Raw genomic sequence first — 17,068 nt, 5'->3', positions numbered from 1 at the left:
GACATGAACATTTATCTCAGGCCAGCCTCTCCACTTGGTTGAGGTTGAACTGTGCCTGCCTTTGAGGAAGGGGTGGGGCGGGGCGGGGGCGGGGCAGGTGCGGAGGGTGGGAGGCGATCAGAGCACTGGCTTGGCTCCTGCCTGTGCACCAGACTCCTGGCCTTCTCCACAGACAAGGAGACGCAGCCCTGAAAGTTCAAAGGTCTGCGTTCCAGAATGTCAACGCTGAGTGATCAGTGCGTCAGCAGTCATCAGCTGGAGCAGATCTGGGGGTCTGGAGGAGAGATTGGAGGGGCTTGGTGAGGCCCCTCCTCACCAGGTGTTACAGCCTCTGAATGCAAAAACAAAGATCATGGCATCTGGCCCCATCACTTCGTGGCAGACAAATGGGGAAATAATGCAAAGAGTGACAGATTTTATTTTCCTGGGCTCCAAAATCACTGCGGACAGTGACTGCAGCCATGAAATTAAAAGACGCTTGCTCCTTGGAAGAAAAGCTATGATAAACCTAGACTGCATGTTAAAAATCAGAGATGTTACTTTGCCGACAAAGGTCTGTATAATCAAAGCTATGGTTTTCCAGTTGTCATGTATGGATGTGATTTGGACCATGAAGAAGGCTGAGTGCAAAGAACTGATGCTTTTCAACTGTGGTGTTGGAGAAGGCTTTTGAGAGTCCCTTGGACAGCAAGGCGAGTAAACCAGTAAGTTCTAAAAGAAATCAACCCTGAATATTCACTGGAAGGACTGATGCTGAAGTTGAAGCTCCAATACTTTGGCCACTTGCTATGAAGAGTCGGCTCATTGAAAAAGACCCTGATGCTGGGAAATACTGAGGGCAGAAGAGGGTTACAGAAAATGAGATGGTTGGATGGCATCAACTCAATGGACATGCGTTTCAGCAAACTTCAGGAGATAGTGAAACAGGGAAGCCTGGGGTGCTGCAGTCCATGGGGTTGCAGAGTCGGACACAACTGAGCGACTGAACAACCCTCCCCCTGCCCCCGCCCCCAGGAGAGAGGGTGCCAGTTCCAGAGGGCGTGGGTCATCTGCCACCTGCTCCTCCCACCCTCTGACCAGACACCTCTGGGATGTGTGTCCCCAGGGACCCATCCTGGCCTGGCCCATGAAAGGGGGTCCTCCTGTCCCCACACAGCACCCCAAGCCATCTCCACCGTGGGAGGCTTTGCTGATGGCCTCGGGGCTCCGTGACCTCAGGGCTCCCACCACTTGGTGCCTAGACAGCAGTTCTCAAAACGTCTGGAACCACAGACTCTTTACCAACACATCTGGGGGCCATGAGTAAAGGACAGAAGGGCTGGTGGTGTGGGCAGTGCCTCCATCATGCTCACACCCACAAGCATGCTGATGACAAAGCAGCTTGCCTTCCTGAAAGAGGAAGGTGACGACTAAGTCCAAACGCTTGGTCTAGCTCTTGGCCAAAAGAGTACTCGGGCGGAAGCAGCACCGCTTTTAGGAAATGTATTTTTATTAACATTTGATGTACAAACGGAGAAAGAATAAATATCTTGTCGTTCCACCCTGCACGGCCGAGAACACCACCCAGGACCCTGAAGGAGACGCAGGAGGTCAGGGCTCTATCCCACCCGCAAACTCCGCCTGGCTCCCCACACCCACGTCAGCGGTCACCCCAGGTGTTGGCGAAGCTGGGCGCCCGGTCTGAGGCTGGACTGACCCTGCTCCTCTCAGCTGCTCCCTTTGCCCACAAGGCGGGGGGCGGGGGGGGGCGGGGGCACAGAGGCTTCAAGGACGAGCATCCGGTTGCCCACCACGTTGCTGGGGCCATTAGACCACACCACCTGGACAGACCCTGCAGACCATCCCAGAAGGACTTCCCCCCACCCCCACCCCAATATGGGCACAGAGCACCGGGCCCTCCTGAGGAACGTTCTGGAGCTCTGACTCAGGCCAAGGCGAGGGGTGGGGATCACAGCCCCCAGCAAGTCTCAGCCCAGCCCCGGTGAGGTGGGGTCCACCTGCCATCCAGCTGGCATGGAGTTCTGTGGGGAGAAGGGCAGGGCCAAGGGCACTGCTCTGGGGCACAGACAGAGTCAGCATTGCGTCCACTGGCCCAGGGCTGGAGCAGCCCAGGTACCACGCTTGCCAACACTGCTGGAAACCCCACAGACCAAGGTCAGTAGGGACAAGTCAGAACCTCCGCGGCATCACCGGGGCCTCGCTGGCTGCAGACGCGCGCTTCCAGATGGATCCCAAGTGAAAGCAACCCAAGTCCTGGGGATGCAGAGGTGCCGGCTGAGAGACAGACAACCGGGCCGAGGCGGTGCACAGCACCGCTCCGCGGGGTCCACAGCCTGAGGTCCGGGAGGGGACACGTGTCCTCGGGCAGCCGTGTGGGCTCAGTATGCAATCCTCCAATGAGTGGGCTGCTCACACGCCTTCTCCTCGTCCCCGCAGAACCGGTTGTATGTTGTCTTGGGGTCCAAGCCCAGGATCTCCCTCTCCTCGTGAATTCGAAAGGAGAACGTGGAGACTGATGTGCCGATAAAAAACCTGCCGAGGAACAGGTTGTCTGTCACCAGGGCTGCAGCACAATCCCCCATCCACCACCCACCCAGACGCCTGCCCGGGCCCTCGCCCCAGTCCCCTTGGCCAGGGTTCCCTGCAGCTGGTCACCAGCAAGCGGCCTGGGCTCAGGACTCATGGGTGGGCGAGCAGACCGGCCCCGTCTGCACGAGGACTCAGCCAGGAACACGGCCGTAGGTGAGGGGGCGCTCACCGGGCGTGCGCACAGATCCACTGGTCCACGATGGCCACGCCCCCATCCTTGTAGAGCTCCAGCTCCTCCCACGTGGGTTCGAACCGCACCATCTCAGGCAGCAGCCTCCGCAACTCCTCCAGCTCTGTGGGCGCGAGGGGGCTGGTAAGAGGGCACCGCGGGGGGCTCGCACAGCCTAGAGGAGTCTCGCACAGGCATGCACATACCCACAACTCTGCAGGGTACAGGGGACTCACACATGCACGCACATGTGCCTATGACTCACAGACTGCAGGGGACTAGCACACGCATATACACATGCCGACTCACACAGGCCAAGAGGGACTCGCACACACATGCCCACAAGCAGGACCATAGGGTGGGGGACGAGGACAGAAACACGACCCCACTATTAACCCAGGGAGGAACAGATGGACAGGAGCTGAATACCCTTCCTGACAGCATCTGTGGCCACGAACACCTTGTCCAGCTGGTGGGCCTTCATGAGGCTGCGGATCTTCCGCACGGCCCCGTCCAGGCTGGGCACGTCCTCCCTGTGCCCCCAGATGAAGTCTTTCCTCCTCAGGTGGACGCCCAGGTATGGGCCCCCCAGCGAGGAGCCCAGCTTGACCTGGTGAAGGGGGACCAAACTGGCTGAGCTGGTGACAGGCAGGCAGGATTCAGGGCCTGATGGGGTCTGTCCCTGGACTGATTACCAATGTCCTCAGGTTTACACTAGGATGGGGCTCCCTGCTGATGAGCAGTAGCTTGGGTAACTGGGGTGCAGGGCCAGGAGCCCTGTGACGGGCAAGCATACCCCCTTCAGACCATTCCTAACTTAAGGGCTTAGTTGTGAGGCATCTCAAGAGAGAAATGCACCCCGCCCCCCAGGATTACGGGGGAGGGGGTTACCTTCATCCGGGTCCAGTCCTCCTCAAAGGGGATTCCATCGGCCACGTCCGTGGAGTTGAGGTACCTGCTCCTGAACTCGTCCCCTACTGCCCGCAGGTGCCTGGCGAACACCATGCTGCGCCGGGTCTGCAGGAAGACAGGCCATGAGCCTGTCACCAACCCTCCTCGCCCACCATTCCCTCTTGTCCCCAGAACCCCCTCATCCGTCCAGAGTCCAACATGAGGGCAACGGCGAGCTAGGGCCTCAGGCAGTGGATTCAAGGTGGAGCCCACCATTCGGAGTCAGGAGCGTCCAGGGGGCGTGGCCACATCGGCCTGGTATGCTCCGACGGGCTGTGCAGGCCGACGCTGCAGCGCTCTCTCCTCCCAAGAGTCCCCGTGGCCTGGGGCCCTTGACTGTGACGGGCAGGGTCAGGAAAGTGCTGAGGGGTCACCACCCTGCAGGGCTGGTGGGGCCCAGTGCTGCCGAGAGGCACAGAACCCATGTCCACGTGATGACAACGGCCCTTCTGAGATTCTGAAACCACCCGTTCAGGAGGTGCCCGAGTCCAAGGAGCAGGGCTCTCACTTGGGGGCCTCTGCCCAGCCCAACCCCCACTTCTATTTCACATCAACAACAGACAAACGCCCCTGCTAAGAGTCAGTTTTGGTACCCGTGGGAGGGTGGGAGCTGTCCCTGCAGCCTGCCCACCCACCCTGATGCTCCTGGCAGAGCCGTGGACAGGCCAGGCGTGCCGACATCACCTGGGTCTCCACCTCGTAGCCGAGGGCTCTTCTCAGGGAACGTCTGATGCTTTTGCACTGGGCCTCCATGGGCAGGACGGCACCTCTTTTCCAAACCAGACACCTGATGACTAGGCGTCCCCACCCCAGGACGGAAGGCCTTGGCCCACCTCCATCACCATCCATCCACCAGAGCCAGCACTTCCCCGCCAAAGCAGAGCCCAGTCCCACAGTCAAGGAGTCGAGCAGACAGCGCCTACCTCCCATGGCTGAGCACGTGGGGCCAGAGCTCTTGTCCAGGCTCCCGGTGCCAGCAGCAGGGACAGCCAGTGCAGGAGGAGGGCCCGGGACGCCCCAGCCCTCTGCCAGGAGCACCTCCGTGGGCAGGCAGGGAGCACCTGCCGGTGGGGCCACCCCCAGATGCTCTGGGCCTCATTGTGTCAGTCAGCAGGCGGACACAGGAGCTGCTCCGTGTGTGTGCGTGTGTGTCAGTGTGTGTTGAGGCCGGGGCGGGGGGATGTATTTCCCAAACTACACACGTTCACACAGGTGCTCGAGGCAACACTCACGTCCCAATATTCCTTCCCGCCGTAGTGGTCGTGGAGGAGGTTCTCGGCTCGGTCCAACATCACAGACCTATTTTTAAACAACAGAAAAAGAAGGTCTTTATGCCCATGTGCTCCACTGAGTACTGTCATGTGGGAGGGCCCTGGGCCAGGGAACAGTCCAGGACAAAACCTGAGCGGGTCCAAACCCTGTAGGGTCAGCTGGGTGCATGAGGGCAAGCCTCTGACAACCCTCTCAAAGGCAGCCGTCTGCAGAGGGCTTCTGCTTCCTCGGTGGCTCTGAATGTTCACGGACTCGCTCCTGCCCCAGCCACTGAACTTCTCAGCAGCCAGCTCACTTGTGACTCCACTGAACTTCTCAGCAGCCAGCTCACTTGTGACTATCAGTGCAAAAAACCACACAAATACACAAAACGAATAACACCAGCCAACAGAACCCAGCAACACACTAAGAGAAAAACAAACGACAGATGGAGCTCGTACCAGGAACACGGAGCTGGCTTGACGTTGGAGCAGCTGTGGCTTAACTCGCACTCCTGGGTAAAGGGCAAAGCCAAGCCACCGCAGCCAGCCCAAAGGAGTGAGTGAGCGCTTACCCCTGCTTCTAAGGATCACCTTACGAAAGAGAAGCCTCGTCCTGTGTGTCCTTCTCCGGCCAAAACGCAGGCCCCTTCTTCAGGGAAGCGTCAACTCGATCCTTCAAAGTGCGGGGCAGAAGAAGCTGCCCACCTGAGCTCATCAAGCAACTTGAAGAGTCAGAACACACAGAGAGGACCCTCCAGAACAGGCCACATCCACTCCAGGCTGGCCCCCTGGGCAGGACAACCCTGGAGAGGGTGGCTCCCAGATGCCTGGGTGGGGGACACGGATGGGGTGATCAGAGGCTCCATTTTTAAGCCAAAACAGATGCTCAGGGGCTCAGAGTTAATTGTGGAAACTGAAACTATAAAAAGTAGAATAAGAAAGAATTTTTAAGAATACTGAAATGGTAAAGATTATAAAAACATCTCCTTCTGGTTGATTGACCATGCTAAAGCCTTAAAATTCTTCAAAAGATGGGAATACCAGACCACCTGACCTGCCTCCTGAGAAATCTGTATGCAGGTCAAGAAGCAATAGTTAGAACTGGACATGGAACAACAGACTGGTTCCAAATCAGGAAAGGAGTACATCAAGGCTATATATTGTCACCTGCTTACTTAACTTATATGCAGAGTACATCATGTGAAATGCCAGGCTGGATGAAGCACAAGCTGGAATGAAGACTGCTGGGAGAAATATCAATAACCTCAGGTATGCAGATGACACCACCCTTATGGTAGAAAGCCAAGAAGAACTAAAAAGCCTCTTGATGAAAGTGCAAGAGTGAAAACCTTGGCTTGAAACTCAACATTCAGAAAACTAAGATCATGGCATCCGGTCCCATCATTTCAGGGCAAATAGATGAGCAAACAACAGAAACAGTGAGAGACTTCTTTTGGGCTCCAAAATCACTGCAGATGGTGACTGCAGCCATGAAATTAAAAGATGCTTGCTCCTTGGAAGGAACGTTATGACCAACCTAGACAGCGTATTAAAAAACAGAGACATCACTTTGCTGACAAAGGTCCATCTAATCAAAGCTATGGTTTTTCCAGTAGTCATGGATGGATGTAAGAGTTGGACTATGAAGAAAGCTGAGCGCCAATGAATTGATGCTTTTGAACTGTGGTGTTGAAGAAGACTCTTGAAAGTCCCGTGGACTGCAAAGAGATCCAACCAGTCCATCCTAAAGGAAATTAGTCCTGAATATTCACTGGAAGGACTGATGCTGATGCTGAAACTCCCAAAGCTCTGGCCACCTGATGCGAAGAACTGACTCAATGGAAAAGCCCTGATGCTGGGAAAAATTGAAGGCGGGAGGATAAGTGGACAACAGAGGATGAGATGGTTGGATGGCATCACTGACTCAATGGACATGAGTTTGAGTAAGCTCCAGGAGTTGGTGATGGACAGGGAAGCCTGGTGTGCTGCAGTCCACGGGGTAGCAAAGAGTTGGACATGACTGAGCGAATGAACTGAACTAAAAGATTATTTAAAACACACACATACACACACACACACACACACACACACACAGAGAGAAACCTTTAAAGAATAAACAAGTTAACAACTTTGAATATGTAAGTTTAAAACTTCTGCAGAGAAACAAATTGGCAAAATATTTAAATAGATACTTCACAGAAAATCATTTCAAAAGAGCTTTTCAACATGGTTTTACTCTGAAATCAAAGAAACACAAATGAACATAGCAGAGGTCCACCCTCACTCGTCAGCTCCAGAGCCCAAAGCGCCCTGCCCGGGGCTGCGTGGCAACCACGGCTCGGTGGCCACCACTCGGAAAGCAAGACCCAGCTTCTGTTCCAGGCAAAAGCCTGTGTCCTCACTCCCCCATGACTGTGCAAACACGGTTCCTGTTTGTGATGGCAAAACCTGGGACTGGTCAAAGGCCACCAACTCAGGCAGGTTCCATGAACCCTCTTCCTCTGTGCGAGGACAGCTGCAGAGGAACATGGCAACCTCTGCAGTGACCTCACGGGTCTTACCTCACAGAGACTCCCAAAGGGTACCACCAACTGTGCAAGAGACAAACAGGACACTGCAGAGAACACGCCTGTGGTGTGAGTACACGTGTGCTCAACAGGGAGACGGACATGAGCACTGGGTGGGAGAAGAGTCCTGGAAAGATGGGACAGGATGGACCCAGTGGTGGCCCGGGGTCCCTGTGAGAACAGAGACTGTTTCTGAAGACTCCGTTTTAGGACAAAACACAGCACAGCCTGCAGACGTGGGTATCCCACCCGCCAATGGCCAAGTGGGGTTCTGAAGCAACTCTAGGGGCCTGGAGAGCGTGCTACAGCCGTGCCCTGGCCCCAGGACCCCCACGGGCGGGTGGCCGTGCCTAACTTCCCGCCCTGGGAGGGCTGGACTTATCTTCTGCTTTTCCCACTTGCTGTTTGCTCCTCGTGATCACCTTTGCTGGAGGCAGCCGTGCTTTTTGATTTTCACGGCTCAGTCGTGCTTCAATTCTGAATTTGCACAACCTAGCTTTTCCAACGGAGAAGGCAATGGCACCCCACTCCAGTACTCTTGCCTGGAAAATCCCATAGACAGAGGAGCCTGGTAGGCTGCAGTCCATGGGGTCGCTAAGAGTCAGCCATGACTGAGCGACTTCACTTTCACTTTTCATTTTCATGCATTGGAGAAGGAAATGGCGACCCACTCCAGTGTTCTTGCCTGGAGAATCCCAGGGACGGGGGAGCCTGGTGGGCTGCCGTCTATGGGGTCGCACAGACTCAGACACAACTGAAGCGACTTAGCAGCAGCAGCAGCAGTTGGGGTTCACAGGAATATTCCAGAACACGCATGGGATGCTCCTGCAGGCACTTAGGGTCACAAGCCTGCCCACCTCCGCCTGACGTCCCCTGCACTCCCAGGGGTCTCCCACTTCCTTCTGCACCTGGGGCCCTTTCTCCCAAGGGCACTGTGGGCCAGTGGGCTGCGTCTCTCCTCAGGTCTAAGGGCAGTGTATCCCCCTGACCACAAACAAGGTGTACCTGATACCCCCGACAATGTACATAATTGTGTCTTTTGCTGAATCTGCTCCAAGGCTGCCTGCCCTGTACTCAAGGGCCTTCAGGAGCTCTGTCTGCATCTGGGTCCCACAGGACAGGCTACAAGTACCCCTCTCTGTGGTTTGTTTCCAAACCTTATTAAACTTCAATGTAACTGAACGTATCCATCCTCTCTTTGGTTAGTGCTTTTCACATCTTGAGTTATCTGTGCGGTAGGGGTGCCCTGCCTTGTAGGGGTGCCCCGCCTTGTCTGGCCTCACATCTCAGCAACCTAACCCTAACCCTGCTCCCTCCCACCAGTGTCTCTTAAACGGAAGGGTCCCTGGGCACCAGTCTCTCCTGGGCTCAGATCCCCTTACCTGCAAATAGGACAAAAAAACACAAAAAACCTGCCCCACAGGCCAAAACTTCAGCCAAATCCGCTTTCTTTAGAAATGCAAAGTTTTAGGACTTGTATTGCAGGGTCCCAAACCTCTGGCAACTTTGTGTGTCTTCTTCTCTTCGTGGAGATTGGACCCACCGAGCAGAGCACGTGGGCCCACCTGCATTTTGTTTACGAAGGCCCAGGAGGGATCGGCCTGGAGTCCTGGCACATGGGGCAGTGCTGGGACAGGCAGAGCTTCCAGGCCCCCGAGAGCAGGGAAGGGGCTCAGCGCCTGCTGCAGGCTCAGGACACTGATGGTGGCTAATGGGAGGGCCGGCTTTTCCGGGTCCCCAAGTCCCCCACAACTCACACCTGCAGGGAACTCCCAGGGCATGCTGGAATCAAGCATGCACCTCCAGAGGAGCTTCCCTTACCCTTGGACTCGCCCGAGACCCCGTGCCCCTTCCTGCTGACCCTCTGGTGCTGCCCAGAGTGTGTGTTTGTTGGGGGGAGGTGTGCGCGTGCCTGATTTTCTGCTTCAGAGAGCCCAGGCGTGTAGACAGACTTCCTACACAAGGAGCCTGGAGCCGCCTCCAGGGCACTGTGCCCAGGCTCGAGCTGTTCCTCTGACCTCTCAGAGCCCAGCTTCGCGAAAGCCTGATTCAGGAGTGACCCCCCCCACCCCCCTCAAGGGGAAGTGCTCCTCCTCCACGGTGAGCCTCCAAGACCAGCTGCAGGCCGCCCAGCCCCCGCTTCCTCAGCGGTCACTCGTCCCGCTCCTGTCCTGGCCCTGACCCTGCTTCAGCCTCACAACCCCGTGGCCCGCATCCCCATCCTCTCCTCCAGACCCCCGCCCCCACCTGCGCCCTGCAGCCCCAACTCTCCCCACCAGCTCAGACGGGACCCCGGGGCAGGATCTGGGTGTGAATCCGACTGCACCACCCACCAGTGGTGGGACCAGAGACAACTCCCCACCATACACACCAAGGTCAGGCTCGGAGCACAGCTGCTCCAAGCAGCACCCAGAAGACAGCAGGCGTGGCCGCCCCACCTGGGAGTGCTCCCGGGGGGTGCTCCCTGGATCCTGACTGTCAGGCCCCCTGGGGGTGGGGGAGGGCTGAGGGCTAACCCTCCAGGGAGTGCCCCTCCCCCCCGCCACGAGCCGTGCCAGCAGTATGGCACACACACACACACAAGCACACGCGCACACACGTACCAGCCATCATCCAGGGACCACGCAGACACTCACCGTGCAGACGTGTTTCTCAATAGTACAGGCGCGATGACGGAGGCCGATCCCTGGACAGACAGACAGGAAACGTTTAAACCCCTCGTCTCTTCGTAACCCCAAAACCATCCTCTGGAAAATAAGACCCACGGCACCCCGTCAGTGTGGTGTGTTCATCCGTGGGCAGGGAGTCAAGTCCAGATGCACAGCCTGACCTGGAGAAGCTCGGCCAGTTCTTGTGTGAAAACTTGGTTGTGATCACAGGTAGAGATAGTGTGGAAGTTTTTAAAGAAATCACAAATTTCACCTCATCTGATGAGACCACTGACACTCTTCTCAGGAAGCTGGATGGTTCAATGACGGGAAAACAGGGCAGCCCCAGAGGAACCCGGAGGAAATAAAGCTTTATGTGTCAGGGCCCGTTTTGGCGTAACTATCCTCAAACCAACTCTGCTCTCAAGAGCTCCCAGTTCTTAGAACCACATTACTCTGGTCCTCTGCTGGGGAAGGTGGGAAAGGGGGCTGTGGAGGCTGCAGAGGGAGGAGAAGAGGGACAGCACTTCCCCAGGCCGCACTTCTGACAGCAAAGCAGCCTGGGATGGTGCCATCTCCACAACCAGGTTCAAATGCATCAGAAGTGGAAACGGATACTTTGAAACAGCCCGAGTCCCCAAATGCGGCAACAAGAGCCGCCCTGGACGTGGGCCGTGCCCGCGGACCTCCCAGCGGTACCTGTAATACTCGTGCTTGTCCTGAGAGTACAGCGGTGGCTCGATGCAGGGCCGGCTGTCAATCTTCTCTTCCCAGGCCCCCTCCTTCCAGCCTTCCGCGTAGCCTTGCAGGATGTAGACCTGGTCGATGAAGGGCCCGCCAGACTCTGGAGGAGACAGGACAGACGAGAACGGGGACCACATCCCAGGTTATAGGGACACAGAGAATCACCCTGTATGGAACAACACTGTCTTCCCAAACAGGACTGGAAAGAGCTTGTAACAAGAGAGATGATGGAAAAAGGACCTCAGGACATGGGGGTCCGACAGGGTGGGAGGGCTGCCACAGTGGGGACGTCCAGGCCCCTCAGCTCCTCTGGGCCCCACGCTGCCCTGACCTCTGACAGCACCTGGGAGGGCCCTGGGCCCTCTTCCCTCTATGGCCACACTCCCCTTCCTTGGGGGCAGGGCTGGTCCTCTGCCCTCTCCTCTCCCGGGTCTTCCTCCTCTGGCTCCCTCCCCAGGGTGCTTGGAGCCCAGGGCACCCTCCTTCCCCAGGCCCCTGACCAGCTATCTCCTCCAGGGCTCTCTCTTGACCCCTGTGAGGCCATTCAAACTGCAGCTCCCCAAAAAAGATGCCTTCCCAGGCCACGACCACCACCCAGACCCCACACCACTTCCAGCTTTCTCGTCCTGTGGCTCTGGTGCCTGCCCCAGAGCTGCGTGTCCCCATCACTGACTTAAGCTTGGCCCCCACTCTGCAACGGGGGGCCCAGGAGAGCAGGAGTCAGCGTCCCTGTCACCCACCGCTCCCCTCACACCTAGAGCCTCCGGGCCACCAGCCGGTGCTCAGTGAAGAGGTGTTCAGAGGCGGAACGATGGAGCCTGGGAATGAGCGCGCTCCAGCGAGTGAAACCCAGGGTCATCCACATTCGTTCGGCTTGGGCGCTAACACCCAAAGCTCAGGGGCTCCTACTGCAAGGCAGGGGTGGTGACACCGGAACTGAGACGCTGATACACCCACGGCACAAGGCCTGAGGGTCTTCTGGGGTGGCACCCACGCCTGTCCCCTCTGCAGGAAGAAACTTAAGCGGGGCCAAGGCTGCCACCTTCACTCTGTCACCAGTGGGCTCAGTGCTCACCCTGCTGCCCAGCCCAAGGGATGAGGTGGCAGAGCAGCAGGAACCACACCTGTCTGCCATCACTTGGCCCAGCTCGTGGTCGAGGCCGCGCCCCACCAGCAAGTCAGGGTCCAGTTCCCTGGGGGCCAAGCCCCGTGCACAGCAAGACCGAGCCTGCCCCCCTGGGAGGAGCTGGGTCAGACGGGACACCCCATCCCCTCTCGGGTAGGGAGGCCGACCTCCAGCCTCGGGTCCGCCTTCCTAGCAGCAGCCACTTCAAGGCTCCAGACCTGCAGCACCCACAGGTGTGGTTCCTGCTGACCTTGAAGGGGAAAACGTCTTCAGGCGACAGGGCCTGCAGTGCGGCGAGAACAGAGCCTGGTGAGGACATACGGGCCTGTCCTTGGCGGGAGCCGCAACCCTCAGGCCCCCAGGCCGCACAAAGCAGAAGTCCCACGACCACCGCTCAGGAGCCGTGACTTGGCTCTTCCAGGCGGCTCCAGGGACGTGGAGCAGAGATGACCCTACTTAAGTCCATGTCTCCTAAACAAGGTAGCAGTGTGCTCCCACACCTTTATCCTAAGAAATCGTCAGCTCTTCTCTCTTAAGAGCATTAAAACAGGAACCCTGAGCAGGACTGAACAAGGCAGGACATGGCGTTACATGGCTCTGCCAGCACACGGCCCCAGCCACTCATGCACCGAGCTTTCCTTCAGGGGAGAGTGGCCTGGCCTGCACAGAAAGGGAGGCCTGCGGTACAGCTGGGACGAGGCCGGCCTCCGGGCAGCGGCCTCCCCATCACAGCTCCACTTCACCAAGCTGGCTTGGGTTTTCAGAGGCAAGGGGACACATAGCTCAGATGCTTCAGATCTATTTCCCTAAAAAACTACGAAAAGACCAAGATCACTGGTCGTGGGGAAAACAGAAGCAGGAAGCAGGGCCCCTCCACACAAAGGCCTGAGGAGAGACGGCCCCACTGGCCAAGGTCTCTGGTCTGGCCGGACATTCACACCAAACCAATGACCGCCTGGCCCCAGTTAAAGGACCACCACCCACCTCACCTGCGATGAACTGCTCATACTCAATGACGGGGATGTTTCTGTTGAGACTTGGAAGGTCAAAGAAGTCAGACCAGGGAATCCGGACCTGGTGAATGTCAGGGCTCTGCCAGTGGTAGAGGCGGCCCCAGGGGGGCAGCACCAGCACCCACTCCTCCGTCTTCAGCAGAGTCTTCAGGAGGGAGGCGATGCGGATGTAGACATCTCTGCGGAGGTTGAAGCCCTCGGGGGGATTGACATCGTACAGAAGGTACCTGGCAGGGTGGGCAGGGCAACAGCGCCTCAGGGCCAGGCTCTGCGCGGAAAACCCAACAGCCTACATTCGCAGCCTGGCCCGGACACCAGGCACCACTGGGAGTTTCTGGTCTGTGAAGTGGAGGCAGCAGCCCACCCATTTCTACGAGACCAGTTACTTAAAGAGCCCTCGAGTAGGCACAGAAAGCATCTTAGCATCTGTTTAACCATCAGCAATAACTCACAGCTAAAACCAGCAGGATCTCAATGGCTAGAATCTGAGCCCTCATCCCGTAGGGGTTCTCAATCTTCTTGGTCTACGGACCCCTGCACATTCTCAACAATTATTACATTCTCAACAATTATTGAGGACTCCAAAAGGCTGCTGTTTATGTGAGTTAAATCTATCAATAATTCCTATATTAGGAAAAAAGCAAGAACTTATTTATGAATTTCCAGTATTCAAGACAAAAATCATGAGTGAGAAGAGTGTCAGTGTTTTTAATTTCTGCAAGTCTCTCTTCAGTCAGGCAACACCTGTATTCTCCTGTCTGCTTCTCCATTCCCTGTGTTATGATACTACAGGCCAGGTGGTCTCTGGAAACCCCCACAGTAAACTCATCAGTTCAGTTCAGTTTAGTCACTCAGTCATGTCCAACTCTTTGTGACCCCATGAATTGCAGCACGCCAGGCCTCTCTGTCCATCACCAACTCCCGGAGTTCACTCAAACTCACATCCATTGAGTCGGTGATGCCATCCAGCCATCTCATCCTCTGTCGTCCCCTTCTCCTCCTGCCCCCAATCCCTCCCAGCATCAGAGTCTTTGCCAATGAGTCAACTCTTCGCATCAGGTGGCCAAAGTACTGGAGTTTCAGCTTTAGCATCATTTCTTCCAAAGAACACCCAGGGCTGATGATCTTCAGAATGGACTGGTTGGATCTCCTTGCAGCCCAAGGGACTCTCAAGAGTCTTCTCCAACAGCACAGTTCAAAAGCATCCATTCTTGAGTGTGTGCAAAATGCAGACGGCATCCCAGTGTTTCTAGGAAAATGACCTGGCACCCTGGGGGTCCCTGAGCACCCAATGAGCACTGCTGCCTTGTCCACAGCGGGACTCCCCTACACAAGGCGCCGGGAGGGGACTCCTGCTTCTGCTATGGTCTCACCCTCCCTTCTCTGCACCTCCGTTTGCGAAACAGACCATGCTGGAACGCCTGGCCTGGGCCTCCAATTCCCCAAAACTGCCAGTCTACCGTCTGTACACCCTGCACCCAGCAGTCTGTTTTGGGTCAGGCCCTCCCTCAGTAACAGCTGTAGGGCACTGACGCTTCTTTCTCACTCCTGAGACTTATCTATGGAACAACCAGCATCTGTATAGGGCGGAAATTCTCCTGCAGATAAACAAGGCTGGGCTTTAAGAGCCACCCTGTTCGAACATCTGATTCTGGGGCTCCTCGAACGCCAGGTAACACTCCGTATCACCTAACTGGGGCCCCCGCCCTGCCCCCTAACGTGGACCCAAGCCTGTCCTTCCATGGGGCTCCGGGAGGCCGCGGTCGCCAGGCGACCCTGGCTCGCGCCCCCAAGCCAGGGCGCCAAAGGTGTAGGGCAGATCGAGGCCCCGCCGCTCCGCACCCCCTCTCCGAGCCCCGCCTCCCGGCCCTGTGCTCCGGGTCCCGGTCCCGGCCCCACCGATGGCGCGGACGCGCGTTTACCGTCTGCGGGACGCCGCCCCCGACAGGATGTCGGCTGCCGACTGGCCAGGCCAGAACTCTTCGCCGAAGGCCGAGGCCGACGGCCAGGATGCCGCCCAGAGCAGCAGGAAGACGACGGCAAGCGCCGCCATGGCCCCGGGCGGCCACGCACTTCCTGTAGCCGCGCCCCACCCCGGAAGCGCAGCGCGCCCTCTGGGAGAGCGTCTCCCGTAGCCACGGCAACGCCACGGGGCCCACCCAGCGCATGCGTCTTGCGTGATCCCGAGTCCGGACGTTCCTTCGGCCTAACTTGCAGAGCCGCGGGGGCTGGGGCGGGGCCGGGAGGCAGGACTAATGGGCGGGAGGGCGGGGCCGATCCCTGGGCGGGGTCGCGCTGAGGTCCTCCCGGCAGTTCGTGCCGGGCGGAGACTGGGGCAAGGTCGGAGGCGGAGCCGTGAAGGGGGCGGGGCCTCGCAGGCCTACTTGACTCTGCTGCCTCCAGGGGCCCCGGACGCGAAACCCGTCAGCGTGCCTTCCGCAGGAGGGCTAGCCATAGGCAAGCCCCGGCCTATACGGCTGTCCAGGTGGGGTACCTGAACCTCAAATCCACCAGGCCCTCTGCGGGCCTTGAATTCGCGTTGCTGAGCAGTTTCCCAGATGACAGGATCTCTCCCAAGATGGGAGGTGCGGCAGGAGGCGGGTGGGTCGGGGGTGCCAGATGCTGGGCTGGGTGCGATCTCACTGGAGAACGACAGTTCGAGGGAGCAGAGCGGCCAGCGGGCCTCCGACATTTGGGGTATGGTGTGGGATGGTGTATATGGTGCTCTGGGGTCTCCTCAGGAACCTTCATTCCAGACCAAGAGGTCCTGCTCTTCCGCCCTCTACTGAGCCCGCTTCCTTCACCAGCACCAACGCCCCTGCCTCAGGAGTGCCCACTGTTCTCTTCCCGCACTGGGCACTGTCTCTATTAGAGGTACTGAGCTCTCTCAGTACTGAACTCCATGCACTGGGCGCTGTCTCTGTTAGAGGTACTGAGCTCTCTCAGTACTGAACTCCATGCACTGGGCACTGTCTCTCTTAGAGGTACTGAGCTGTCTCAGTACTGAACTCCATGCACTGGGCGCTGTCTCTGTTAGAGGTACTGAGCTCCCACTGCAGCCACCCTGTCTGCCAGGACTTCTCTCTGTGCTGGGGGCACTGGTGGGCTCTCTGCAGACCGGAGCCAGCTTCCACACCTGCTCCCTCGCTGCAGACCTGGCCCCAAGGCCCCTAAGGCTCCCTGGCCCAGGAAAGACCACCACACCATGGGGTCTCTGGGATGTCCACAGGTCTCCAGTGTGAAACTCCCTAGCCCCTGGACCCAGGGAACCAACTCTCCAGGGACCCAAATGAAAGCTTCATTCCCGCCTTGGACAAAGCACCTCCTGGCTGAAGACACCTGCTTCCAGACTTGCAGATTCTCTCTGTTAAGTTGGCCTGCATGCAACCCCCCTGGAAAGGGAGGGCCTTTCCCTCACCCCTGGGTGCACAGAGCCCTGCAGGTTGGGGTTCCCTGCTTGGCCATCCCAGCCAGGAGCCCTCAGCACTGCAGCCATGTTGGGTCACGCGTGGCCAAGAACAGCTGGCCCCTCTCTTCCACTGCTGCCCAGGAATGCACCGCCCACACTGCTGGCCATTCAGGCCACTTTGGGAAAGCAGCAGGTATTTTTATGGGAAATATTATTTGCTCTTTTGAAAAGATTTGAATGCAAATGGACGAAGGGTATGCTTTTTCTGTTGCTCTGGACTCAAACTGAAGCCAAAGCAGGTTTTGGAGAGATCCACAAAACACCCCGCAACCAAGATCAAGCCTCCCCAGCAAGGGCCACAAGACCAAGGCAGGCCTCACCCTCCTGCTGGGGCTTGGTGGCCAGCGTGCCAGGTGGGGCAGAGCCACAGCAGCCCGATGGCACCTGCAGGGAAGAACCCTGATCTCCACTGCAGGGCCGGGCCCTGCTCCAGACCCCAGGGCCATCAAGGTGACTGCCCCGCTGTTCATTCCCTGGGGTCTAGGTGTAGCCCCTCTCAGCCCCTCCCCAACTGTTCCTTCTGGGAACACCCCCAGATG

General features: G+C 57.7%; 1 protein-coding gene across 2 annotated transcripts; it reads right to left on the bottom strand.

The window, feature by feature from the left end:
* Positions 1 to 1,468: 1,468 nt before the first annotated feature.
* POFUT2 (protein O-fucosyltransferase 2) lies at positions 1,469 to 15,148 on the bottom strand. 2 transcript variants are annotated; one of them, XM_014479194.2, is made up of 9 exons: positions 14,983 to 15,147; positions 13,037 to 13,287; positions 10,877 to 11,021; positions 10,166 to 10,276; positions 4,942 to 5,008; positions 3,650 to 3,775; positions 3,188 to 3,368; positions 2,759 to 2,882; positions 2,238 to 2,532 (listed from the first exon to the last, which is right to left on the bottom strand). In XM_014479194.2, the coding sequence occupies exons 1-9, from the start codon at positions 15,111 to 15,113 to the stop codon at positions 2,379 to 2,381; spliced, it is 1,290 nt and encodes a 429-aa protein (XP_014334680.2). In that variant the 5' UTR covers positions 15,114 to 15,147; the 3' UTR covers positions 2,238 to 2,378. The 2 variants fall into 2 exon arrangements, with proteins under 2 accessions (XP_070234270.1, XP_014334680.2); XM_070378169.1 differs by lacking the exon at positions 3,188 to 3,368 and having other exon boundaries at positions 1,469 to 2,532; positions 14,983 to 15,148.
* Positions 15,149 to 17,068: the final 1,920 nt, after the last annotated feature.

Source organism: Bos mutus, chromosome 1 (assembly GCF_027580195.1).
Source record: "Bos mutus isolate GX-2022 chromosome 1, NWIPB_WYAK_1.1, whole genome shotgun sequence".
NCBI classification, from domain to species: domain Eukaryota; kingdom Metazoa; phylum Chordata; class Mammalia; order Artiodactyla; family Bovidae; genus Bos; species Bos mutus.
This window is presented reverse-complemented; position numbering and strand designations above follow the sequence as displayed.

Excerpts from the sequence above, each read along its gene's own strand:
- POFUT2 (XM_070378169.1), bottom strand. The coding sequence starts at position 15,113 with ATGGCGGCGCTTGCCGTCGTCTTCCTGCTGCTCTGGGCGGCATCCTGG. Across the intron at positions 10,277-10,876 it reads GACAAGCACGAGTATTACAG|AGGATGGTTTTGGGGTTACG; the intron begins GTACCGCTGGGA and ends CTTATTTTCCAG. Across the intron at positions 2,533-2,758 it reads TGGATCTGTGCGCACGCCCG|GTTTTTTATCGGCACATCAG; the intron begins GTGAGCGCCCCC and ends GTTCCTCGGCAG.